At 38.6% G+C, this 27,523-nt stretch overlaps 3 protein-coding genes across 3 annotated transcripts; 1 reads left to right on the top strand and 2 right to left on the bottom strand.

Annotated features, from left to right (window-relative positions):
- Positions 1-142: 142 nt before the first annotated feature.
- Positions 143-3,564, top strand: LOC116251308 (peroxisomal 2,4-dienoyl-CoA reductase [(3E)-enoyl-CoA-producing]). Its single transcript, XM_031625494.2, has 5 exons — positions 143-733; positions 1,655-1,814; positions 2,014-2,183; positions 2,274-2,496; positions 3,263-3,564. Exons 1-5 carry the CDS (start codon positions 548-550, stop codon positions 3,415-3,417), a joined length of 894 nt encoding a protein of 297 aa, XP_031481354.1. The 5' UTR covers positions 143-547; the 3' UTR covers positions 3,418-3,564.
- A 1,033-nt stretch (positions 3,565-4,597) lies between these two features.
- LOC116250438 (probable folate-biopterin transporter 6) lies at positions 4,598-9,641 on the bottom strand. The gene is made up of 5 exons (XM_031624057.2): positions 9,231-9,641; positions 8,075-8,331; positions 7,831-7,926; positions 7,333-7,503; positions 4,598-7,237 (listed from the first exon to the last, which is right to left on the bottom strand). The coding sequence occupies exons 1-5, from the start codon at positions 9,619-9,621 to the stop codon at positions 6,662-6,664; spliced, it is 1,491 nt and encodes a 496-aa protein (XP_031479917.2). The 5' UTR covers positions 9,622-9,641; the 3' UTR covers positions 4,598-6,661.
- Positions 9,642-11,959: 2,318 nt separating this feature from the next.
- On the bottom strand, positions 11,960-26,996 carry LOC116250437 (DNA-directed RNA polymerase 1B, mitochondrial-like). Its single transcript, XM_031624056.1, has 20 exons — positions 26,920-26,996; positions 24,620-25,742; positions 23,858-24,046; positions 23,559-23,692; positions 23,087-23,153; positions 22,647-22,705; positions 22,309-22,426; positions 20,578-20,691; positions 20,360-20,491; positions 19,834-20,250; positions 19,119-19,169; positions 18,903-18,973; positions 17,686-17,770; positions 16,804-16,956; positions 16,644-16,718; positions 16,454-16,543; positions 15,151-15,198; positions 14,771-14,885; positions 12,792-12,895; positions 11,960-12,682 (listed from the first exon to the last, which is right to left on the bottom strand). The coding sequence occupies exons 1-20, from the start codon at positions 26,994-26,996 to the stop codon at positions 12,572-12,574; spliced, it is 3,333 nt and encodes a 1,110-aa protein (XP_031479916.1). The 3' UTR covers positions 11,960-12,571.
- Between the last annotated feature and the right edge of the window lie 527 nt (positions 26,997-27,523).

Raw genomic sequence — 27,523 nt, 5'->3', positions numbered from 1 at the left:
AGCATACCCGTATACTCCTAATCTTGAAAGCCTCAGTTAAGATTGTAAAATTATCTTCTTCACTTAACAATACATCGATTTGAAGTTCTTCTCATCCCAGGCGGCACGGCAGACTTCCCCTATTTCAGTCAGTCACGTAGTATATTGTTTGACATAATTGGAGTCAATTATAGTGGCTATTTCTTGTGAATAAGTGGGAAAAAAAATGGGTGCGATCTTATATCAATAGTGTATGAGAAATTAGATCGCGTTTTCGGCAAGGGAACCGTTCACATCTCATTTTCTTTCTTCAGTTTCTCTTTCTCCTAATTGTCAATTTGAGGAAATTTGATGTTGAGAATTGAAATCGGGTGACAAGTGTGGGGGTCTTCTGATTCTTGTGAAAAATCCTTCATGTGGTTGTCCCCTACGTTCGGCGTCCCATTTTTCCTCATTTCCTTTCTTCCTTCTTTCTCTCTACTGTAACTCTTGCCCCTCGATCGAAAGGGGAGGGAGGAGATTTTTGGAGTTTTTCTGGCGTTAGTTGTTGGTGGTGGTGGCGGTAGCAATGGAGTCGCCGTTTAAGGAGACGATACTTAAGGGAAAGGTGGCACTACTGACAGGAGGCGGTTCCGGCATCGGCTTTGAGATCAGCACCCAATTTGGAAGGCACGGCGCCTCCATCGCCATCATGGGCCGTCGCCAGAATATCCTCGACGCAGCAGTCGACTCCTTGCGCTCCCAAGGGATACCGGTACTGAAACCAAGTCCTTCTAGTTCTGCTGTGTGGAAGTTGGAATCTGATTCAGCTTTCTGCTGAGCTGGGCTGTGTTATGTGATATGTGCTTTCCTCTTTATATGTGTTATGTGATATGTGCTTTCCTCTTTATATTCATTTACGTCTTGTGAACGACTATTAGTGATGAAGGACCTAGAGCATCTTCCCACATCGTTGGATGTCAAATAACCGCGATTACTCTTTGTTTCCCATTTATCTGGAATTTCGAATACCTGGATATAACTTGCCACGTAATATGTCGGTGAAGGAGAATCCGGGGGGGCTCTGCCACCTTTTTTTCTTTGTTGAGGTGGGAGGGGCTGCAACTTTTTAGACCTTCAATTTCCACTTAGTCCGTCAGGTGAGATAAATATCGCCACGCCTATGGGTATGTGCACATTTCATGGCTGGCTTGAACTCCCTTTTTTGGTCTGCTATAGCTGTTTCCTCACCGGAAGAAGGAAACTGTTTGTACTCATCACTTCGGTGCTTAATTTTGTGGCTCAATTTGAAGGGCACTTGCTTTGAGTATCTAGAACTTTGTGGGCGTCAAACAAGTGAACTAGTTCATTAGAAAGGAGTTCATCTCACATAGACATGGCTGCAATCATTAATTCTCACTAGATTGATCTCGTTTCGCTGCAGCATTCGCATCCTATTTCCTTTTCAGATGCTTTTTGTTTTTTAAATTCACAATTCATCTCTGAGTGGATGTAATGATTCATCTCTCGACAGATAGATGCTAGCGTCACGATATTGGAAATGCTTTCTTCTGTAGGAATCTCAAAACATAGGAGTATCTTCAAGCTACTGGATTACATTTTTTTCAGTAGATAATTCAAGTATTACGATATGAAACTATGCAGACTTGGCCGCTTATTTTTGTTGTCACTGTAGGCCATTGGACTTGTGGGTGATGTACGCAAGAGGGAAGATGCAGCGAGGGTCTTAGAATCAACTATCAAGCATTACGGGAGGCTGGATATTCTTGTTAATGCTGCGGCTGGGAATTTTCTAGTAGCAGCAGAGGATTTGTCTCCTAATGGGTTTCGTACAGGTTAGAGCATACCTTTGCTCAGACAGCTTGAATATCTGGTTCCAATAGTGATGCTGAAGAATTACTGAGAATGCTGCTTTCTTTACTTCTATGTGTAGGCATGATTTCCACTGTGCCTTGTGTACAATGTTTAGCAATATGTGTTTCATTCATCAATCGCCACCATCTGCGTTATTTTATTGGCACATCTCTTTTGCAGTGATCGACATAGACTCTGTTGGCACATTCACTATGTGCCATGAAGCACTAAAGTACTTAAAGAAGGGTGAACAAGGGAAGGGTCCTGCAAGAGGTGGCACAATTTTGAATATTAGTGCAACTCTTCATTATACTGCATCGTGGTATCAAATTCATGTTGCTGCCGCAAAGGTGTATAACAGGAAGCTATTGTTTAACAGGGAGCTATTGTTTGAGAAAGTACCTGTATTTTACTCTTGTAACTCTTGAGTTCTGTTGCAGGCAGCTGTTGATAGTATTACCAGGTCCTTGGCTCTTGAATGGGGAACGGATTATGACATTAGAGTTAATGGAATTGCACCTGGTCCAATTGGAGGCACTCCAGGCATGAGTAAGCTTGCACCTGAGGAGATGAAGGGCCAGTTTAAAGAGTCCATCCCTCTGTATAAGCTTGGCGAGAAATGGGATATTGCTATGGCTGCTCTCTATCTTGCATCAGATGCTGGTAGTTTTTTCACCAATTGGGTTCATATATGAATGAAAAACTTTTATAAAATCTTGATTTGGTTAACTATTTGCATTTATGCTTTATATCTCTGCATAAATATCTATACAAGTAGTTGGAATAGAGTTCTGATGCAAAATTCTGAAAACATATCTGTCTAAGTGGCCTATCCTGGCTTTAGGGATAATAGGAGCAGAAGTGAATTACTCACAAGTTTGCTATTTATCTGCTATCCCATTCAAGTGGCCTAACATCACATATGCATTCCAGAGCATAATCCTTATGTTGATCCTTCAACGCTTTGTGCCTATTATGGTCTGATTGTCATTCCCCTTCGACATTTCAAGGTGCATGTGTAGCACAATGGAGATACGGTCAGATTGACATTAGCTGAGACAATCTCCATGTGGCCATTACTTATGTCCTTTTTTTCCATTGGACTTCTTGCAGAAAGTTTTCCAAGCACTACAATTTACTTATTCCTTGATGGCTTGCATAACTGAAAAAAAGTACAGCCCATTAACATTTTGCTTTCTATAGTTCTAGGAAGATTTCTGTGATCTTTCTTTCATAAAATTATTGTTCTATTATGTTTCTGTAGATATTATATTCAAAAGCATTGTGATGTTAAGTTTCTCTGGATATCATATTTGGATGCATTGTTTGTCGATGAACTATAGATGTGAGACATGGCTGTCGAATATTAACCAATTGGTTGTACTCTGCTATCCATGTCAAATGTTGACGTCACATGTCTTCTGTGTAGGCAAATATGTTAATGGGACAACACTGATCGTTGATGGAGGAATTTGGCTCAGTCGTCCACGCCACATTGCAAAGGAGACTGTGAAGGAACTGTCTCGTGCTGTTGAATTGAGATCCAGAACATCACCAACAGGATTGCCCACTAGCAAACTGTAACAATATTGGCTATCTGGATCTGTATTAGTGGAGCCAGAGTTCAGACCCTTTGTTAGCTCCAACTATATATGTCAAAGCATTTCATAAATATTTTGCAGGATTATCATGAAAATAGTTAATGAAATCTATTAAATTATTTCTGCTGGATGATAAGACGTTCCACATGAAAATTTAAATATAGAATAAAAGAAACTAGTTATTACTTTGTTTGAGCCTTATGATGTTTTGCCTTGCTACTCAGGCCACTTTGCACAATAGGATCTGGATTATCCTATTTTGGATATTCAGTTAGTTGTGATGTGTTGAAGTGAACTTGTGCTTAAATGTGGAGCATATGCTTAAATGTGGAGCATATGGAAGGATCCTACTCCCACCTAAGTTTGTTTAGTGCAGTTGATACCTTGATTTCAATCTGTTTTTCCTTTCCTTGGTTGCTAAGATCCTTAGTCTACTTTTCAGAATGCTCCTTTCGTTGCATCATTTTACTCTATTGGATCTGATAAAGTTGGCATTTTCATCATATTGCTTTTCATGCCTCGTAGTTGAAATTTTGAACTGTCTCATGTTACGTGGGGTGTAATTGCATGTTACATGGTGCATGACATTTTTGTTGTTTTTTCTAGTGTCATTGGCTTTTCAAGCGTAACCTTGATTGCATCCATACCAACGGCAGATGCACTTAAATTTCTACTTTGAAAATGTTCAAATATTTTATTAGAAACTTGACGGTATCAAAGAAGGTAATTGTACACTTCAAATATTTGAATTTTATTAGTTTCTAGAGTCTTCATGTTCTCTCTATTTGAAAGACAAGAACAGTTTGTTGGTTCTCTCTCGCTCTCATATTTGAATGTTGCCTATTGTGTCTGTGCATATAGGGGCTTCTTCATGCATTCTTGTACTCATGCTTTTTGAAGTTAATCACAAAATTCACATAGATGTGTGTGGCATATGTCACTGGTGCCTGGTATAGGTATGACATTTAACCAAAAGGAAAAAACAAAAGATGCATATATATATATATATAATTGTCCACAAACAACAAAATTAACAATTTAAAATCTATAATTCTATCATTTGTTCAATGAAAAAAACATAAGTTTTTTGTTGCTGCACCCAAGCAACATCCAAACCGGACCTACACCAGCACCCAGGCCACACCTGAGTTGTGTCAACTCGGGTGCGGGAATATTTTGAAAAAATATTATGTTGCTTTGGTGGCATAGATTGTGGAATGAGTTGTCCTTATGTAATAGGGATCCAAATAGGTCATATTTGGTGTATGATCTTTGTTGTTTTCGGCTGTATTTTCAACCTGACCTCCACTACATTAAGCTCTCCTGGACCTGACCAATTTGTACCCCTCTTATGTAACCTCATTGATGGGAATAATTGGACCTCTGTCCAAACTAATTGAAAAAAAACAAGACATGCTGTTGATCCAAATAGGTCATCTTTCTATGCTTTTCCTTGAAATAGTTAAAAGGATGCATCTCATGTTTTGATCTCTCCCTTTTCCAACAGCTGTTTCTTCTGGTGCAGCAAGAAAATACATGTTTGTGTTTGGCAAGATAAAATTTTTGTCCCGTTCATGTTGGTGGTAATGTTTTGCATCAATTGAGTTATTGCACAGACAGCTGTTATTCACATTCAGTCATTGCATGCTTCTATCATGTTTAATTGTTGACGCCATTAGTCTACTTCTTTGAAAATGTCGAATGATTTTGTCTGGGTTTTGTAAGGAACCTTGCATTTGTGAGATTCTGGAGTTGGTGGCTGAGGGAGAAAGTACATTTAATGTTTGGGTTCGTTGTTGGGGCCTTAATAATAACATCCTCCTTTTTATTATAGTTATGGGGTGGTATTGTCAATGTGGTAGAAGATGTTGGATGCCAATGGCAATAAAATCTCTGTTTATTAACTAGCCCCCCTCCTTCCTGTCAGTTTTTGCTGAGTAGGGAACTAAAAAGAATGAAGGTGAAGTAATCCCCACTAGAACTGGGATTCAGGTAAAATAAAGAGGGAAAGCAGAAGTAAAATTGTGGATCTAGGCTTTAGATACTTCATTAATATTTCCAAGGTGCATTCTGGAAACTTGTAAGATTTTGATAAGTCACTTAAACTAATTACACTTGACTGTTACAAATAAAATACACAAAAGAACAATAAATATTACAAGTTTGCCACAGCCCATGTGCTATGGGTCGGGTCTGACGGGTCTGACTTGACCCAAACCATAACTTAACAAAACTATCCCTCTGGAGCAGAAGGATCAAAACCCTCGTCTCCCATGAAGGATTTACAATACCAAAGGTGGGTGCAGTGCAGTGAGACCTGAGTCTGATCTTGCACGAGTATATGAAAATTGGATATGGATCTGAAATGACCTGCTCATTTACCAGAGCAGGTTATTTGTTTGAGGAGAACATCTCAACTGCTAATTTTCAACCAGCAGTTGACGTGCTTCGGTTTTGCCTCACTTGTTGCGTCATTGCTCTAAGCACAAAGAACAATATCCATACCACGTTCTTCTCTTCGAGTTGTCTTGAGGTGGCGCATTATGCAGGATGGGAACACGCTAGCTCTGTTGATTATCATAAAAATGGTGGGTACATGTTCATTCCAAAAAGAGTGCCAAAAGGGCGACCACCCAAAGCAACCAATTTGAGTCTATAATACCAGTTACGCAGCTAAAAATTTAAGTGAGGATGAGCACAAACACAAAGTAGTAGTTGAATCGGCACACTCATATGTAAATATATGCACTTGTATATAAAATTTTGGAAAGTTAGGGTGGACATGTGCCCCTATATTTGGCTCCGCCTCCGCGGCGTGAGGTGCAAGACTGCAGGGAGTAGGCTCCCTTACACTTTCCTTCAATAACATGTTCAACTCTCACAAAATGTATCAGATGCCTCGTGTGTGCCCTTTGAATCTAGTTACTAGTGGGATTTGAATTTTCTTAGTTCAGGGCGTATCGGCGTTTCACTTCGTCTCGATAAACAAAAAGATTTAAGGTGCACATTCGAACACTGGTTGCCTCCTCTTTCTTGTACTTCACGGGTTCTCTTAATCCTTCCGATTCATGTTTCAGGTTGCTTAGGATAAGTAACAAGATCAACCGCTGGAGTTATCATGGCGCACATGCCCAGATTGTTCTCTTTCTCGCAAGAGATTAACTACATGAAAGAATGCACTACTATACAAGGATCACACAGCTACCCATGAGCGTGTTTCTCGTCACTCATGGACAGACCAATTGTAGGCCTTCTTCTTTGTCATGGTCATTCCTGGAGGCGTCCAGCATTTCATCAGGGAGCATCGCATCGGCTGGCCCTGCTTTGGGCACTAGGAAAATCAGAGCCAAGGTTGAGATCCTCAGCAGATTCCTTATCAGAAGAGCCAACCACAAGTTCCTGAAATCTGTTCTCGTGACCTTCAGCAGTTGAAGAACAAGGCTTCCACCCCATTTGCTGGACAAGGAACCGGTGCTGTCTATGCACATGAGCAGCGCAAAGAATGTTCCCTCTATCCCCAGAGGGCACAGTCTTGTGATTAGAATTATCATCGGCATCCATCTTATCCGGCTAATGATCCGCGCACACATTTCTTCCATTATTACAAAGACGTAGTCCGGGACCCCAAGTTTCAGATTGAGCCTGAGAACGAACATGAGGTCTAGCATTCCTGAGACACCATACAGGAGCTGAGCAAAGAAGATCACTGTTCTAAATGGAAACTCCTTGAAGAACTTGTGGTATAGAATTACCCCCACAATCGATCCAACAGCCCCTATGGCATATATTACTCCAACAAACTCCTGTGGGAAATTGTGAATTGAATTAAAGAAGTTGCTTTTTTCTAAGGTTGTGTTTGTGCTTATGCTTATGTGTTTTTGTGCGGCTAAGACTATACCTTTGAGAAGGCAGGGCCTGCTTTAGGGTCAGTGTACCAGTAAAATTGTCCTTCATGCGTGCTGATGCTAAGTGTTATGGAGAGGTACATGTACAGTGAGGGCTTCCATACTCCAGGATACTTCATAGTTTTGATCATGTCTAGCACTGCTCCGTTCACCTTTGCAAACATCTTCAAATAAAGTTGGAGACACTCATTCATGAGCCCAATAAATACTATACATTCATAAGAGCGGTTTCAAGTTGGTCACCCCAACTGGAATAAATTCCTTGTGGTTCAAGCATGGCTAATATGTTTGAGAGAATCAACGTGTAATGCAGAGCAGCTTTGCTGCAACGCTCAAGAAAAAATGGTGCCTTGCTAAGAGAACACGGATCAAGTATGCTCCACTGCAATAGCTGTGCATTTTTTGATCTGTGATTCTCTATGCAGACATACCATGCTATTTTAGACCAAGATCAGGCAAAGTGAAGTGAAACCTCATATCTTCGTTAGTACCTTTTTATCAGTTCGAATCATGCCTTTGGCCTCATTCATTGTAAATCCAAGAGTGATGATCATGATGAGGGGTAAAGTTAGCAAACCCAGTGTTCCCTGCATCAGAGGGAAGAAAAGAGCAGATTCTTCATTATCACCTTCATCATCAATGATTAATCATGATTAACGAGGAAAATGGGAAGCTATAGATCGCTGCTCTTTTTTTGGGGGGAACTTCAGCGGTCGCTTTAGATGAGACTTTTACCTGCGCTCCAAGGGTGTGAACTAGCATCCCACTGGTGGAGTACCCCAGAATTGCTCCGGTAGAAGAGACAAACCCACAGAGGCTCTGCATGTCTGATGCTAAGGCAGGTTTCTGAATGCTGCTGCGAGCAATACAAGCGTCGATGGTGACATCTGCTATTGACATTGCAGTGCTTATGCCTGTGAGAAAGATGAGGGCGAACAGGACAGGAGGCTTCTTCTGCAATAGTAGCAACGCGCACAAGCTGCCAAGGGTGCCTGAGTCCATGCAACACAACCAATTACCATCTCCTTAAATGGCAATTCTGAGACAAACATGTATTGTCTACAGTATGCAATATGGCTGCTTGAATCTTCTGAGAACAGGAAAGTTTGCTCCTCTCGAAACTCACTTTGAAAGTGCGAAACCGAGAAACTAGCTTTTATAGAAGGATGGTGTACCTTGTCTCCATGTGGAAGAAATCAGAGAAAGTGATAGCTCCAGGTTGGAGGGACATGTAAGGGGAAGCTTAATCCGGTTCTTCATGGAACGCAGATGTGCTTATCACCAATACCAGGGGATGGAAAAAGAAGGCTAAATGGTTTGCTGGCGGGAAGAAGAGGCATTTCCAGAAAGTGGGAATTTCTCAGTCGGATAAGGTCTCGCTTATCCATTGTTGTGACCTGCCAACGTTAGAAATAGGGAAATTTCTATGTAGATATGGAAATATAGATGGACACTCGGATATTGGATGGTCTGTTTACTACTTTTGTGGTTTCAGATCTGTGTTTTGTTGCTGCAGTCTGACTGCTTATTTTCCTCTTGGGCAGTATTGTTCAACTGCCAGGGTCTCGGTCTATGATGCATCCCCATTTTTTTCTCTGTAAATATCATTTCTTAGTAATAATGGGAAGGGAAGTTTGTCTCCCAGCAGAACTTTGAATGGAAGATTATATAAACTAAATATAATACGTGAAACAAAATACTTTTGGTATTATAAATGCCTTTCTCAATTCTCATGCATGTTATCATTTGAAAAGTGTTCTCACAATAAATTATACCCGACCTTTAAGTTCAAATTTGATACAAAGCACACATGAATAGAATATTAGCATTTCATATAACAGGAAAAAAAAAAAAGGAAAATTGAGGAAAGTGAAGTTAAGGATGAACACACCTGCAAGCATAAAATATGGTCTGCGTTTATAGCCAGCTATGGAGAATACATCGGTGAGGAGGCCCCAGATGGGTTTCATGATCCATGGCATGACATACAGGCCTTGGTACAACTGAACCGCCGACGGCTGCACTTGCTGCACATCCTTCCAGTAGTAGTCGGTTACCACCTTGAAGAAAGAACCCGAGAATCCCTGGCTAAAGCCATACACCACAATGATGGCCAAAATGAAGCTGGTTTCGAGCTCCCTGCAGAGCATTGACAACCAATCAAATGGCTCCCTAAGGAGGCGAAAGAAGGTTCTGCGGCCATTGTTCTGCAGAACCCGGGGTTCAGGATTGACTACCAAGCACTGTTTTTCCTCTAGTGACTGGATTTCATGGGAACCCATTTTGGCTTTTAGTCTTTCAGAGACTTCCATCTACGTTTTCCACAGGATGATGGATGATGAGCACATGTCCAAAGGTTTCTAAGTTGCATACGAGGATGGTTTCTCGAGAACCCGACTGCTAATGCATCTTCTCAGATGCCTTTGGTTACTGAGTTTCAAAATTTGCTTCATTCTGGGTTGGGTTAATTACTTGAAGGCTTGAAGCATTTTCTAAATGGTGTCACGGAAATAAGGCAGTCTTGCTGTAAGGTTGGCAGCTGATAAACAACATGCAGACACAAAAGGTGTCTAAAATTTGGCAAGAAGCGGCCATTTACGCTTAAGGTTCCCACTTGCTGACATGAGAGGGTCTCTCCACTGCTCACAAGTTGGGAGTTCCCTCCAATAGATAAAAGGTGACCTTGGATTACGCCGTAAATGAAACAACTCTCTCTCTCTCTCTTTCTCTAGTGTTTGGCTTTAATAAAGACAATGGAACGATTAGTCTCTGCGTTTACTTCAGTGTAAGTCAACGACCATTTTCTTCCACGGCTCTTGCCGAAGTTTTTTTTTTTTTCAAAACTATGGGCCCTCTGAAATGATTTTACCTTCTGAAGTTCTTTTTGGTCCGCTTTGAGTGTTGTCATGTTTGAGGAATCTGCAGGGGAGTGATCCCATAGTTTACTAACCGACAGCCTCCATTTTTGACGAACAACCCGTGTGGGGCTTTATCCCGTCGTAAACACTACGAAGAAATTGGCATTTATTCGCCAACTTCAACGGACAAGACACGGCAAGAAATTAGGTAATTCAAAATTTAAGGGCGTGTTTAGATACTGCAGAGGTGGCAGTATAATTTCTACAAACAAGGTTCGCAGATTTCCATTTTTCTTTTTTTATTAGATAAAAAAAATCATTTCACTTTTATATGAAGGCTTCCTAAGATTGGACAGAGAGAGTTCTGAAACACAGAACCTTGATTTAAATTATAGCTGAACTAGAAATCTACATGAAATTTCCACTTACACGGCGACTTAGATGAAGAAACCTACATGAAATTGCCACTTGGTTAGGGCGACACTCGTGGTCTCAAACAAGCTTCGCACCATTGGTATACCAAGTCTCGTCAACCTTGACCAAAGGAGGTTTTGGTCAATCTAAAGCTGATTATTCGTTGTTGTTTTAAGTTAAAGTTACTTTTTGTTTCGGGACGAGCCAAATAGTTCAACCTCGAATTTGGGTAGGACCAAACTAAACTTAAATAAAAAAAATACATTGCACAACTAATAATTTTTTATTTTCTAATATAATTTTGTTTTTTTTTAAGTTAGTTAGGGTGGGGCCATGGCCTAGGCAGGCCCACCCCTCCCTCCTCCCCTGCCAACAGTTACCTGTCTATGTGACTCATGGTATTGTCATTGGGATTAACGGTTATGCTATTGAATCTTTGAAGAAGTTCTTCGATGCAAAGGTTTTATATTAAGAAAGTAGGAAAACTTTTTAAGTATTTCCTAGGAATTGAAGTACAGCTCACTCAAAAAAGGACTATTTCTCAATTAGAGAAAATACACAATGGATTTGCTTAAAGCTGCAGGAATTTTGGGAGCAAAACTGACTTGACATTTAAAGGGTGCTATCAAACTGTTAAAGTACTTGAAAGGAACCAATGGATAAAGTATATTGTTCGAAGCAGACAATGAAATTGATCGAGTTGTCCAATGACTAAAAGATCGACCACCGGCTATCATATGTTTCTTAGAGGTAATATCATTTTATGGAAAACGAAGAAAAAAAGTCATATCTCGATTTTCGCAGGAATCAAGTATAGGAGCATGGCTAGTAGAATAAGTGAGGTAATATGGCTGAGATATTTGCTTGAAGATTTGGGGTATGATCAATTTCATCCAATAAAAATATATTGCAATAAACAGGCTGCACTGCGCATTTCAACGAAGTCCAGTATTTCATAAACATACAAAGCTTGTTTGAGCTTGACTGTTACTTTGTGAAAAATTTTAAAATGTGTTTTATTATCAGAAAATATATCATAATAAAAAACATGTAGACATATTAACTAACGGATTTGGGAAAGGGGCATTTCTACAGTCGACAATTGTGCTCAACAAATTCATTTAACATGCATTGTGATGCACCTGATTTTCATATTTTTTTCTGCTTGTATATATTTGAAGTGAAACTTGTTCACATTGTGAGAAAGAAAACCCTTCTCGTCATCAGCGACACTTTCTCATTTTACGTACTCTTAATTCCAGCTTTGGCAAGGAATTGTCAATTATATTATTCTTAATATATGGACATGCCCACAAATAAGCACCAAACAGAAACTGACAACAAGAAGTAAATTTCCCCAGATAAATGGGGAAAACATATTTTATTAAATCATTTTTTTTACGAGTGTTTTTTATCAACACCCACTGTGAGCAACATAAATCACTAGATTTAATGGATGCCCTAAAGCTGATGGATTCTTCGTGAATATACAAGCCAAAACTGCGACTGCCTAGATACAGATGGAAGAGGATGCTGCTGTTACACATCTCAAATTGTGTCCTTCAACTTACCGAGGCAACACCTTTGGTGACAGATGCTAGCGGCGTATGAATTTATACAGATTGCGTGGTTGCAGACCATGCAGCAATAATATTTTTTATTACATTACTTTTCCATAAGAATGAATGTGAGTGGACTTATGTTGAATGAACATATCTTCATCCTCCATGATGAATTCTCCAGCACGAACTGCAGTATGGTGTGTACGCCTGCCGCTTCACAAAGTGAGCTCAATCGGAGCTTTACCGTTACGTTTGCAAAAGGTTTGCCATAACCAAACCATTACGCTACATCGTTGGCGTTCAAAGACATTCCACGCTGAAACCGCCCATGACATGAAATGCAGGCCACTGGGGAAGTAACACTATGCACAAGACTGAAGATCTCGTGAAACAGAGAATCAGTTGAAAAAGTAGGGAGATTCAAGCACCTCTTGCAAGTCAAAATCACCTCTATCTGGCAGTGGAGGGAAAACAAGAGATGGAAAAGATGCTTGAAAGCTCTCCAACAACTGCATGGCAGAAAAGCAAATACATGATACTCTCATTTAGAAAATCAGAATGACCAACCGTCAGCATAACAAAGGTTTGGTCTGTGCGTGCTGAGAGAGAGAAACTTACATTCTCAAGAATGGGCATGCTATAAAGTTCAACGAACGTTGATCTGAGGATACGGCTCATGTCATCAACATCACACGCATGCGTCCAATATGAATCATGCACCCCTTCAATAAGTAAATATGGGGATGAAGACTAGGATTTAAGGAGTTGCAGAAACATACAAAGTCAATACTTTTGATTCTCTGAAAAAACAAATTTCTTTCAATTCAAGCACAATCATCTTCCATATTAGTCCTGAAAACTCATAAGGACACATAATACATCTGTTTGGGCATCATGCGATCCAATTCCATTTGTTTATGTTTTATACACAAAACTACTTTTAGTTACCTTCTCCTTTTACCAAATCGTCATATATTAAAGTATGACCATTTTATGAATACATGCCGTGACCCAAATTCCATTTGCATATGTTTTATGCATAACTACTGTTAGTTTCTCCGTTTAGCAAATCGTTTTATACTAAAGCACAACCATTTTATGAATAAATGCCCACCATGTGATCCCTGCATTTGATGTCAAATGACTCTAAGCATTAGCATGTCTTCATTCCCTATCATCGCTTTGGTGAATTAATTTGCTAACAATACTCTTGATGGCTAAGTCACATGGGTACGGGTACTGTTCAGCATGGGTACAGAGATGCAGATATGGACCAGCAACTTTAGAAAATGTAGAAATAAGGGTACAAGGATAGATATACATATATATATATATATATATATATATATATATATATATATATAAAATTCATAGTCACAAAAAACGTGTTATTTTAAAAAAAACGCGAGAAAATGTAAGGCCGTTTAAAACTTTAAAGAAATGCGTTTTTTTTTTAAAACGTGAAAAATGAAAAAAAAAAACTCATTTTTATGCCTTTTTTTCATTTTTTATATTTTTTTAATGCCAAACAATATTTTTTCATTTTCTATTTTTTTTATTTGTTGTAAATCTACTTACCTTTTGATGTTTGCATTATTACTTTCTCACATTTTATTTTTCCTCACTTTTAGTTTTTTTATTTTTTTTTAAAATACTTTTTTTTCCCGATTTTTTTCCTGTATTTTTCAAGTCCACCATGTTATACCTGAGAAAAACTTCGCTATTCAAAACTCCGAGTCGTTATTTGTGACTATGATGTATATATATGCAAAATAACATTAAAAAATTAAAATGAAAACATTTAAATAAACAAGTGATATGAATAAAAACATTACATGTTAATGAACAATAACTCTAGAAACAGAATGAAAACTAAGTTGAAAAAAATTAAATCAAATAAACTAAGCAGCCTGGATAAATTTCGATTTAAAAAGCACCCAAGTGTGTCCAAGTACCACTTCGGATATGGATACGGCAACACGGGTAAACGGACCTAATTGATGTACCCACACTGAATTACCTTGATGGGTTTAGAAAGAAAAGACACACTGGTGATCAAAATGCAACCAATTTCATTAACACTCAGCAGGAAGAACTAGTCATATAAAACTCAATCAGCAATTACTAAAAATGATCCCACCTGAAGATAAATTTGTTCGATTGGATACAAGTTGCACTTATTGAAAAATCTTATTTTGATGCTTAATTTTTTGGATTCAACATGAAATATCAGATAGTTTGCAGGGATGAAAAAATATACATTTCTTTTCAAAGTCCAAGTTTTGGATGGTGCTGACCATCTACAGCTTCAGGAAAGCTATTTGAATGTGACAGAACGAATATGTTGGGTTGAGGGATTCAATCCACGTGTGGATTTTTTATCCTATAGTTGAACATTATTTTTAAGACAGTTACTTATTCTAGTGAGCTATATCCATGGATATCCCCAAAATTCTGACAAGGATAATGTCCCGAAAATACCATGCATTCCGAATTATCATCACAAGGATAACCTCAATGAGATGAAAATGAGGATAAGGACAAAACTGTAACAAAAAAAATCTGTTCAACAAAAAATGTAACACGCAGTTACTAACCTGCAAAGTTTAAACCTGCATCATTGCAAGCAACAGCAGTCATCATCATATGTGAACCATCAAGCGAATGAACAAAATTTGGTGGAAAAGCAGTTCTCTGCCGCTTTACCAAAACCTGAGAAGAGTCAGAAAACAAACATCAACAAGATAAATTAACATTTAAGACAAGAAACAACGAGGCAAACAAGCTTGTCCACTACATAGTGAAACAGTATCAGCAAAGGTTTTCAAGCTCAACAAAAAACGAATTAGAAAAAGAAGAAGACATTAAGGAAATGTATATACATAAACTACACACCAAGAACCAAACATTTCTAGCAGCTTTTAAACGGCTCATAAATTTCTAACAAAAAAACCATTTGCACGGCTTCCTGAGCTACCTTGTTACTCTCTCTTTGTAATGCCAGAACCTGAAGTGAAGTCCTAACCTGCAAGTACCAAGAAATGAATGAAGCCATATAATGGAACAACTGCGTCAATACAAAGGAACTATAAGTGCAACACTTCCAAGACAAGATGACACCAAGAGTTACCTACTATCTTGATCATATTGCACTTAAGCTGACTAGCAAGTAATTCAACTTTTCAACCTTATCTACCTTATCCATACCAAACACACTAACATTCTTCCAAAAGAAAAGGAACAACTAGCCTTCAAAAAATCAATATGTTCAATGAGACCATTCAATGTACCAAGCAGCATTTCTTACACTACCCAAAGCTATGCAGTAATGAATTAAACATCTTTACAAATTTGCCATGACAGAGGATCTGACTTGTGAAATCTTGTTAGATCCATTTGTTCCTCACTGTTTGCCAACATGAGAAGATTCACGTATTTACCAACACATTTGTTATGTTTAATGCTTCTTAAAATTACCCTATGTCATACAGGTGCAGCATGCAGGTTCAGCACTTCGCAAGAAAACTTGGACGCAGGTGCAGCAAGGGTCACATAAACACACACGCACACGTATATAATCATAAAAAAATTGCCAACAAGATATCACAGCCAAAAATATAATAAAATCTAAATCCAAACTTAATACTAGAACTCAAATGAAAACCACATAAAACAGAACTAGTATTAATCAAAATAAATACATAAAACAGATTCAACTTTAAAGCCACACAGAAAATAGATCTGCAGCCCTAAAAAAACCACATAGAGAGCGATAAAGAGAGGAGAGTTCACTCTAATCCATCTTTATACCTTTTTTAAAAATTTTATCACTTAAAAATTGGACAACAATAAATTAGGTCAAATTTGACCAACTCCAAGTTCTGGACGCACACACCATAATTGCGGAAAATAGTTGAATATGGCTGATGGTAACCAACTCATTTGAATTTGTCCTTTCACACAATTGAGGTGCACCCACACCCAAAAGCAGTCAGCATGGGTGCAGCAGTCATTTTGGCAAGGCCATGTGACTTAGAAATTCCACATTAATGGCCATGGGACCTTGTTCATCATAACAAATAATTTATACAAAAACCATGACAGAATTAGTAATCTATTCTTTTGGTTTACATGGCCAGATTGCCTAATAAAAAACCTTCTGAATCTGTGTCAATTTATTTCAACAAGCTCTATCGTTAGAATCTATCAAAACTCAGAATTGCAGCAATTATAATATGAAGAGAGACGTCTGAACCAATAGAAAAGGGCTAAGAATTTACAAGGTGCCTGGACTGTTTCCAGTACGGTTGCACAACTGGAAGCCCAAGAGGAGTGGTCCATCTTACTGGTTCATTCTCTGAAGCAATCACCTGTGGAGCCCAACCCACATATGGTAGACCATTATCACGAGTTCTATATGGATAGCAAATGAAGGAAACAGAGAAAAACATATGAATGAAAACTCTTTACCTTGGCACAGTCACCAAGCCAAGACATAATACTCCGTGCAGCTTGAAACATTTCTTCCAATGCAGACAGTGTAACCTGAAGGTAGAAAAGGAAAATCTTGCCTTAAATCAAGGCTCAGGAAAATGGAAGGTCCAACTGATGTTAGTATAATGTTTATTACTTTTGCTGCATAGCAAGCTGCACTAAATAGCAGCTTGTCATCAGTAATGAGACCACGTTCTTTTAATCTTCTTTTGATCTGGTCACGTGCACCAATATAAGTAACCCCATAAACTGAAGTCATCACAGTCTGCTTAACCAATTTGCGGTCCACCTATTTGACAAACAGGAAAACTCATACAAGTCATCAACATTGTACATCAGGCAGTGTCAAGAGATTCAAGACTATTTTACAGTTTTCAAGAAGGGTACAGCTTCAATATTCAAGCTACAGAAAATCCTAGATTATGGAAAGAGTGCTGCCTCACGCAAAATCATCCCATAGTTATTTTTGAAACCAGTATTATTGACAATTCACTTTTATAAGCATGAGTCAGCTGATATATGCATTCTGCTGGCCACTTGTGGAAAGGAAACAGGCCAATATAAGTCTTGGATTTGTGCCAGCCTTCTTAATTATTTTAAAATTATTTTTCTTTTTCAAAATTCAAAAAATAAAATTGACTGAGTCACAGTGGCTCATTACACTGCTACATAGCCCAATTCTTTGTATTCTTTGTAAATTCACTTCGAAAACTGATATAGGCATTATTTGCAACAATCAATCACATAAGAAAGCAACTAAGATTATTAAAATAGTTCAAAGGCTCCAAATGAACATCAATCTCAACCAGAATGCTCAAACCCTAGCAACATGAAATCACCAACCTGACCAACTAAAGCACGAGCAAGTAAAGCAGTTGGATGCGCAATGGGATCTTTCTTAGAATCAACAATCAATCACATAAGAAAGCAACTAAGATTATTAAAATAGTTCAAAGGCTCCAAATGAACATCAATCTCAACCAGAATGCTCAAACCCTAGCAACATGAAATCACCAACCTGACCAACTAAAGCACGAGCAAGTAAAGCAGTTGGATGCGCAATGGGATCTTTCTTAGAATCTCTGACAACGATCTCCAAAACTCTTGCAGCATTAAACAAATAAATGGTTAGTAAACATAAAAGCATAAAAGAGCTCATTTCCATAGAACTCCAAAAGTGGGAGCTTGGAATTTTATCTGGATTTTTCAATTCACGTTCTTGATGAATGAACTAATGAAGCCAGAGGAAACCTAAATGAGTTACAGCTTGAGAAACTAAGAAAACAACTAACACCAACTGTTGCAATTTTCATCGATCTTTTTCCAGTGACCAACACCAATGATACTAGTGTACAAGATGGTCTAATTAGGGCCTTTATAACACGATAGATACACTAAATAAATCCCCTGCATACTTTCTTGTGAAACACAACTGAACTGGCCTTATAAAAACTAAAAAAGATTAAATACTCCACAGGAGGTCAAACTACCAGTAAATAATTGGTGCAAATCAATTCAACTTTGTGACAATGGGAACATGTGTTGTTTTCTCCTTAAATACGTCTGTGACTCATGGAAGCAGCACCTTGGGTGCTGCACCTGCTTCACACCCTGTGGATGATGCTTGGGTGCAGCCAAAAAGAAAAAAAAGAGCAGCACGGAGGAGGAGAAAGAGAAGCCATACCTCAAAGTAGGAGAAGATGCTACACAGCTCATGTTAAGGATTAGGGTTTCTATAAATTCCTTTTTGTTTTAAACCTATTTTTTTGTCATTATTTCAGAAAAGAGACCTGTGATGTGATATGTCACATGGCTGCCAGTCAAGTGTTGGCATGGGTATGGTGGTGCATGCGAGCATGGCATACTTTTAAAAATGTCAGTAAGAGGGTATGGGATATAACATTGATTTCAAAGTTGTTTCCCATTATTTTGTAATATACATGTTGCTTTGAATATGAGTAAAATTTAAGGATGTTGTTTTAAATATATATGAATTTCTTTTTTTAATATGAGTAAAGGTAAGGCTCTTATGATTTCTGAATACCATGAAAGCCACAAACTGGGTTCACAATAATAGTTTCAACTTTCAAGAGTACACTAATGTCATATTAACAGTGACTCAAAAAACTACCAAAACCAGCACTTTGCCATTATAAACTGAAATTAACAATAACATCTCTAGAATCCAGAGCTAAGCCCCACAATGTCATAATTAAATATAATGAAGTAAAATACCTTGCAGCTATACCCGAATAAACATCCGCTGGTTTCTCCCCAGAAACTAGATTTACTGCAGCAGCCCCTAACTGCATACAAGCATTTTTAACCCAGACAAAAATCATAGGTTGACCACAAGTAGAAATCCACATTTAAAGATGCATATAAACTACCCAACAGACAACTAAGACAAGGATCAGAACAAACAAAAATGCAAGAATTAAAAGATCTTACCCTATCTCGTCCCAAAGCTGCATAATGCTGCAAACCATTGCACGAGCCATCCTATGAATGAACAGCATAAGCCCATGTTGAGTATTGTACAATAAAAGACAAATATGAGACCCTTCTGAAGCCAAGAAAAGACAACAAAAAATAATAAAAAAAGATGGTGCAACCAATCCGGAGAATATGCTTCCAAGCTACTTGATAATAGAAGAAGAACACAGAAAGACAGGCAACTGACATGCTTCATGTGGAGTCAAGGAAGACGTCTACATGCAGTATATATGACTATTAATTTTTTTGTTCACATTGGATGACTCATCTTAGATTCAAAAATATGTTTCTCCATAAGATCAAGGTTCCCCTTTCCACATAACAAGTTTGAAAATTTGGTGTATCATGTATCAATCCTTCCAAGTTCCAAGTGTTATTATCTTCATTCTTGCATGAAGGATACCATTTCTGTCTGCCTATGCAGCTTTTTGGATTGCACACACGATCAAATATTACAAGAAACAAATAAACCTAGACATCTCCATGTTTTCATAGTACGTCAATAATCAATTCATTGCGATACCAATCACAAACTTCACTGGCTTGAGCCATTGGGAGTAATGCTTCATTAGGTCTCAGGCCCTATAGAATCACTATAGCTGAGGATACTGCAAGATTATTATGTGACCTCAAATATATGTGCCGCTTCTCGTATTACTAATGAACTTACCAGATGAACTGGAATGTGTGAAACAGCATTTTCTGGAGAAGGGCTTTTTAATGCATTGGACAGATCAATACAAGCAGCCAAGCACTGAAATGGATCTTCAGCATTTAACCACCAACGCCTTCCTTCAATGGGCCTTTCTGCCGAATCAAATATATCCGCCAAGTGGTTCTCAATGAACATCAACCGCCCATCATATGAAAGCTTGTCTACACCGCCACCGTACAAGTTTGCCAAGTGTACCTTTAACCAATGCAATCCACTTTTTCCTAGTGGCTTTCCTTCAGCGAACTCCAAAATTCCACGGCAAAGATCAGAACCAAGATGATTTAAGTGTGGATGCATGGGATAGGCACGTCCTCGGAAATCTAGATTATGTGGATAATAAAAGCCATCTTCCTTTCTCATTTTCCTTGCCACCTACAAATGCAAGACTATGCTTCATCAATAAAAATTAAATTTGCACTATAGGATGTACAAATAAGCAAGAGATATGAAAGAAAGCCTAAGGCACTTATATGGATTTTACCGAAAGTTTAAGTTCAATATCACATCTCTGAGCATGCCTCTCACTATTTTCCTTTTTTACTTTTTTGACATTCCACCTCCATTGCCTCATTTGTGCTTCATCTTCAGTGCATGGCTTCTCAGGCAAAGGAACCTAAAAAAGAATTTTACAAGACTAAAAATGAAAAAAAAAATTGGCAAAAAATAACAGAAAGGCATGATGAAGTCGAGAAGCCTCACGTCATTGCGATCTACCAAGCCAGCAAGAGGTTGTCCACATGCCCACAAGCTATCAACTACATCAAGCACTCTTCTGTTCACCCTCCATTTTGTGCTTCCAAGAATATCAAGGGCCTGGATAATTTCACCACCATCAACAAGTACTCCCACATAGCACAACTCTAAGATGAAACTGAACCCAAACATAAAAAGGAAAATCTACAAACTACAATAAAGCAGTATATGAAATGTGCTCTGCCATCACAATGAAGACAAGAATAAAACAACTGACATGACTCAACTGAGATGTCATGTGCAACATGTCAATATGCAGAAATTCATGCATGCATGAGTATATACATGCAGAGTTCATGGATATATATAATCATCTCCAACGATATTGTTGGTGTGCATATGGTGACAGAATCCCTAGGTGATAAAAAGTTGTGGGGTTAATACATTGTCTTTATCGTGCATAATTCCCAGAGTGATCTAAATGTCTGATCACAAGCTACTCAAAACCTATACGATATTGAGAATGTTCGTTCAAGAGAATAGAGAGAGAGACCAGTTTACCTACCATTAAGTTTTACTTTTCAAATTTTCACTTGGCTTGTGGGGAGAAGGAAATTGGCAAGGACTGCACTTCACCCGAAATAGTATAATAAGCACAATATTCTCCATCATTTTCCTAGATTTCCTTCATTCTCTTCCATCCTAGAAATGATGAAGCTATGAACTTCATTCACTAGAAAAAAACTTATTAGACACATCAAATTGCCAATGAACTGGATGCTTTATGTATCCAGCCCATCAGTATCATACTCATAAATCCTCAAGTGGAAATACTGGCCCAATAAATTAAATGGTCTAAAGTTGAATTTAGATCTTTTTAGTTCAGAGTGTAATTTGTCCATTTATGGTTTTGAGCTGGTCACGACTAACAACTGAACTACGAGTGTTAATTCCAATGAAAAGGATGAGTGTTAATTGAGCTGGATGAGTGTTAATTGAGCTGGGCCTAGATGTTACTAGATTTGGCACCAAATGTATGTACCGATCTAGGAGAGAAACAGTGACTCCTTTAACAATCACAACAGGTTCAACCTCTTAAGTTTTCTAATAATTTACCCCTAAGGATTATAAAATATGAATGGCTTATTGTGGATCTACATAGCATCATATTCCATAGCCATACTGCAGCACATGAAATGGCAAAAGGAACTACTTTCAACAAAAGTTAAAAGAAGGAAATGCTATATGTGCCTCAGCTCATTCCTATTCACTAAACAGAAACTAAAAAGAATCCAAGAGAAAATCATAAATATTTAATCATTTTAAGGAACAGACCTACTGTTCAAGCAATTGCAACCATTGTTTGTCATGAGCTACAATCATGCTCTCCACAAACCGTGATCCAAAATAGATGATAGCACTTGCTCAAGAGGTTTTTAGCCTGCCAGGAACCTGTCCTAACATCTAGAAAGAAGGACCACGTGGAGTACAACATTTTAACCATAACCCCATAATTTAGCAAATTTTAAGCTTTATGAAGACCAACAAACTTTTTAGTTTTCTTTCAATGGGATGCTTCATAAATCATAAACCTTTTTCTCTTCATAATAATGTTTATTGAGCTGAATTGCAGTAAAGAAAAAGATAGTTACGAATATACATGTTAGCTACTGAAATAGGTCCTCAAGTGAGGTGATCAATAGAAATTGTTTTCTGTCAGTAGTGGGAGACCCTGACCTCAGATACTTTCTTCAGTTGGTCCTTTGGAACACTTTTAAGTGCAACACGCTGTTGCTTTGCTCCATGAGTGCGCATGATATAAGAAGGCAAGAACAGGTGCCCACCACTGTCATACCTGCAAATCACAAAAATTGTTTATACTCGGGACCATGAATTCATGGAATAGACACAGATGTGACAGTTATCTTAGATAACCATAAAGATGCAAATTGACCAAAAGTTAGAAAATTTGCAGATAATGAATCAACTAAGGTGTTTCATAATTGGCACTCCCCATAATTTCTATTACATGCATACATACACAAACACGCACAGATGGAATTTTCACAACGTACCCTGTCCATTTTTTTGGACGAATTAACATTGGCATGTAAGGTATAACCAAATGCCTTGCCTGTTAGATACAAAACCAAAGCAGTTAGAACAAGAACAAAAGAATAACTTAAAATCTAACCATATGTTGCCTTATAAGGATGCTAAAAACTGTATATCCTACAAGAACTTCACAGTTTCAAGAACGAACAGGCCACGTATTTACATATGATATAAGACATTACACATTATTGTGCTTTTTCATAAAATTTGAAATTAACAAGAAAAAGTCACACATCGATTCTTCATATATGACTCTTCACAAAATTCACTCCATATCCTGTTAGAACTTGACATCTAACAAATCTTTAGAATGAAGATTGATAAAAGTATACATCTATTATAGTCGGCTCATAAAAAGAAAAAAGTGAGGTCTGGATTAAAAAAGAAGTAGGCAGCTTACTGTTGCATCAAGCCCTTTACGTACAAGTGGGTCGCATTCAATAACTCCATACCTCTTGACGGACTTGCTACATGTAAGAATTCAATAACAAATTTAGTCATTTGTAAAGATATGTATAAATTGTGAACATGGACTTCATTGAAGTGTGATATAGAGATACATCTAGATCAGAAGAAGCCACAGTACCAACATTTCACTCCTTCCATCTTACTAGATAGGCAATGGGTGGGAGTATCATAACTAAAATTAGTGTTGAAATCCTTACAGGTTTGGAAATCTCAGACGCCTTATTGATCTAAAAGAAATAAACAAAATGGTATTTTGTGCTACGTGGCAAAGTTGAATCAAAAGAGAATGGGACTTGCTTAAAATGACCACACGTACCAGGGTTGGGATGCCTATATTGAGGTTGGATAAAAGGCAGGCTGTAGATAGGTATAGATTGATGTCTAAAAGGAGGAAAAAATCTTACTCTGCTTCCTTCTTGACAGTTTTAAATGTATGAATGAAGGCAGGACGAATTTCAGGAGGACCTTCTGCTAGTTGATCAAGTGGAGGTTGCACATAAGCTGTTTGAACCAATAAATCTATCAGGCGGCTTCCCAACTGAAAATGTACACACAAATACAAATATTTCAAGATCTAGCACATGAAACAGAAAACGTTCAGACAGACAAGGGCGGACTTGGTCCTCCAGAAGAAACATGTAGCACGATGCACGTATTAAAGATAAATAATTGGTTGCCCTAGAATGAATTAAAGATGAGTAACCTTAGCATGAGCATCTCTACCCCAAGGTTCCAGATCTTCATCTTCGACCAGTAATTGCACATCACGAAATTTTCTCTGTTTCAGCAAATTCATCACACGTTTCCTTAGAGCCTTTTGATTCTTTACTTCTTCTTCATGGTTTTCCTTTGCAGATTTCTTAGTTCTCTGGAAAAAGTTATAAATCCTGATCTGCAAAGTATAGTCACCAAAAGTGGGTCAGGAAATAAGCAATGAAGTATTTACCGAGGCAATCCAAGTTTCAGAATAGAACCTGAGGACAAAATGCTGTTCCTGTAGAAATACAAACTAAAAATAAAGAGTAACCTTGAACTCCTACAATCTGTTTATTCAGATATTTGAAAGAGAAAGACCAAGATGACAGGCAGCAACTTCTTATTCTAAAAGTAGAGACTGAATTACGTCGACGTGTAGCATATTTCATATTTCCTGACCCGAGTAGTGGATTGGAGGGTTCGACATTATTTATTGCAACAGCTGTCGTATATTCATAACAAACAACAGCCATATTCCACAATCCCGTGAACTTATGGCACAAATAATGAAGCTACGAGAAAGTCATTATAAGAGACTATTGGGAAACACCTCGCCAATTGCTTTAAAATGCCACTACCCTGAGATCGATCAAACTCAACAATTGGCTAACATTCCACTTGCTGAGTTATATCCAAATAGTGCAAGAATTTAAAAATGAGCAACTATGTGTACTGCAGAAAGGAGGTTTGTTCAACGAATTCATCGCACCTCCTGCTCGATAGCTTCCCCAATGTGGCAGGCGGCGTGAACCAGCCGGACGCACCCATCATCCTGCCCGTTCATCAGCAGCACCATCATCTTATGCATCACAATAACCGCCATCATATCTGCCGGCAGATGGCCAATGTACGGTGCGTAAGCGGCAGCTAGGTTTTTTCGCTTGGCCTGGAACTCCTGATCCTTCCTTATGGCATCCCGGAACGGTTCGAACCAGCCGAGAAAGAGAGATTTCACGTATGGAAGATGGGGAGCCAGCTTCTTCTCGCACATCTCCTTGATGAGCTCCCTATACTCCCTGGCTGCGTCCTCCCATGCTTCCGTCTCCATCTTCACCTGTCTCCTCCTCAGCAAATTATACATCCTGCTCTCTCTTTCCCTCTCCCGCAACCGCCTTCTGCTCTCCTGCACGAGTTCCCCCGGAAGCCAAGGTGGGTCGAGGAGGAAAACCCTCGGAGGGGCTTCTCCAGGCAGAACGTCGGTAACCCCACGAGCCGTCCATAGATACCCATCGGTGGCGGGACCAAGAACGAGATCATCGTCAACGGGGGTGAGGGAGGGAGGGCAATGGAGAGGAGAAGAGAACTGTTCGATAAGAAGTTGCCGCTTGAACCCAGGCGAATCCTCGAATTCTGATGAGGAAGAGACGAAGGTGTTGGTCTGCACGCACCTGCAGATTAAGGTCGGCTTCCTACTGTGGGCGGCATAAGGAGAGCCATTAAGAGAAGGCGACAGGCCTTTTCCTCTTACCCTGCTGCATGAAGTGGCGGGGGAGGAATGGCAGTGGTGGTAGTGGGCAGGTGGGCAAGGGAGAAAAGATGCAGCCGTGGAAGCCAGGGTGATGGTAGCGGGTCTAAAAGCTGAAACAGGAAGAAGATGAAGAATCCGTAATGGCGGGGAAGGGAAAAAACTGAAGATGGGTCTGGTAGCAAGTTTTGGATGAGAAGTTTGAGTACTTTCTGGTTGTTGCTGTGCTTGAGTTCGGACTATATAAACGTTAAACCCCTCTGACCTCGGAGCTGTTCTGTTCTTATATGGAAGGGTTTTGGGGAAGAGAAGGTGAAGATTGAGCCCCGCCCCGTGGGGCCGCGTTGGCCGATCTTTTCCTTGGAGGCTGCAGAGCCAATTAACTGACTAAGAGCAACATAGCAATCGATCGAGTCCGAGTGTTGATCTTCGGATTACACATAATACAGAAAATAAGTGGCCGCACGGGAAATCAACAAACAGTTAAAACCACAGATAATCTTTCTGAAGCAATTGGTTTGTTTCAGTGGTGTAAAACTCGGTTTAAACAAACAACTTGGTTTGAGGTTTGTTGAGACATGCCAAAACTAAACTTTTCAGAAACTTAATTTGGAAAGAAACGAGCTCTAAATCAAAATGAAAAGAACTTCAGTTCTAAACCAACGCGAGTTTTAAAGGGGTAATATTGTTTATCAAGCTTATTAAATTCTCATAAAACTTAACAAAAAACAAGTTGCATAAAAATTAAGTTAACAGTTGTCGTTCAAGTAACTAAAACTTGATTTTGACTATTCTAAAAAACTCACTTAGAAGTTAGAAACCAAGTCGTGACAAGTGAGTTTTGTGGAAGTATAGTTCTAAAATGTCACTCAAACTGTCATTATTATATAAAATTATATATCCCTGGGAAATCATGAAATGCCCAGAAAAACTAATTTCATTTACGATACTTATAATCCTCCGGCAAACAGCATAAAATACTGAGGTGGAAGTTTCTTAACCCTTGGAACTTTTACCCGAACATGCTAAGTAAGCCATGAAACAGTGAAAATGAGGTCTGATTCAGTGGTATTTGAGTATAAAATATACAGTATTTATCAACGTGAAAATATAAGAGGTAAGCGTAAAGCTCGGCAAAATAAGACTAAACTAAAGATCGGGGAATATTCATGTTCTATGAACTTGCTCAATGAGTGTTTCATGAATATAACTTAAAGATTGAGGAAGATTCATACATCACATATTTTAGTGATTTATGAACATATCTCAATCTTTTTGGGACAAATTCATAGAACATTCACATGGTGTTCCTACTACCAAACGACCTCTAAGCATACTTGAACTGCTAATTAAGTTTATTTCAATTTGGATAAAAATCATAATGGAAATATGCAATTGAAAGCTGAAATTAGATGACAGAAGAAGTGGAAGAAGATGATTGAGCCATTGTACTTGTATAATACTTGTATAAATATGCAATTGAAAGCTGAAATTAGATGACAGAAGAAGTGGAAGAAGATGATTGAGCCATTGAGGCCCTCTACCAGTTTAAATCAACAAGCGCACCCAGCGTATTGAATTTTTTATTTTCATTTAACTCCAAAGCCATAAGTCCAGCCATCTAGCCTGGTGCACCTCTCTCTCTCTCTCTCGTTCCATTGAACATGATCTTAGTGTATGTAACCTTGCCAACTATTATGCCACCATAGCTGTAAATTCTGCCGTTCACAGGACCAGATCCGCTCTGTTTCATGTGTCTTTAACAGCTTTTCCGATTTTTCCCATGACACGACTCCTGAGACAGTTTAAGTCTCTTTTTCCCTCAGGTCCCAAATATTTGATAAGCTTTTTCCTGATAAAAAATTAAAGGGTTGTAGAGTCCAATCCACGAACCAAGCAGAAATAGTGGGAGACAATGCAAAGAAAACATACACCCTGACCTCTTTTTATTTTTTCTGCTTCGACTTGAGCAACTAGAATCCATATATTCGGAGAAAAAAAAAATCCACAACGCCCCATAAGCGTCAATTCTGGAGCAAGAATGTACGTCCGCTCAAGTGCGGTTGCCTCCAGTGAGAAGCTTAAAAGAAAATTAATACGACCTTTCCCCTAAACCCTTCAAACTTGTTATTTTGGCTTTGAAATTCC

This window comes from Nymphaea colorata, chromosome 3 (genome assembly GCF_008831285.2).
Source record: "Nymphaea colorata isolate Beijing-Zhang1983 chromosome 3, ASM883128v2, whole genome shotgun sequence".
In the NCBI taxonomy this organism is placed as follows: domain Eukaryota; kingdom Viridiplantae; phylum Streptophyta; class Magnoliopsida; order Nymphaeales; family Nymphaeaceae; genus Nymphaea; species Nymphaea colorata.
The sequence above is the reverse complement of the archived record's forward strand: the minus strand, read 5'-3'. Positions and strand labels throughout refer to the sequence as shown.

Coding starts and splice junctions, on each gene's coding strand:
- LOC116251308 (XM_031625494.2), top strand. CDS start 548: ATGGAGTCGCCGTTTAAGGAGACGATACTTAAGGGAAAGGTGGCACTA. Junction 1,815..2,013: donor TCCTAATGGGTTTCGTACAG/GTTAGAGCATAC, acceptor TCTCTTTTGCAG/TGATCGACATAGACTCTGTT. Junction 2,184..2,273: donor TTCATGTTGCTGCCGCAAAG/GTGTATAACAGG, acceptor GTTCTGTTGCAG/GCAGCTGTTGATAGTATTAC.
- LOC116250438 (XM_031624057.2), bottom strand. CDS start 9,621: ATGGGTTCCCATGAAATCCAGTCACTAGAGGAAAAACAGTGCTTGGTA. Junction 7,504..7,830: donor TGATTCGAACTGATAAAAAG/GTACTAACGAAG, acceptor CTTTATTTGAAG/ATGTTTGCAAAGGTGAACGG. Junction 7,238..7,332: donor CAGGCCCTGCCTTCTCAAAG/GTATAGTCTTAG, acceptor AATTTCCCACAG/GAGTTTGTTGGAGTAATATA.
- LOC116250437 (XM_031624056.1), bottom strand. CDS start 26,996: ATGGCTGGACTTATGGCTTTGGAGTTAAATGAAAATAAAAAATTCAAT. Junction 23,154..23,558: donor ACTGTCAAGAAGGAAGCAGA/GTAAGATTTTTT, acceptor TCTTACATGTAG/CAAGTCCGTCAAGAGGTATG. Junction 16,719..16,803: donor CAGCTTGCTATGCAGCAAAA/GTAATAAACATT, acceptor TTCTACCTTCAG/GTTACACTGTCTGCATTGGA.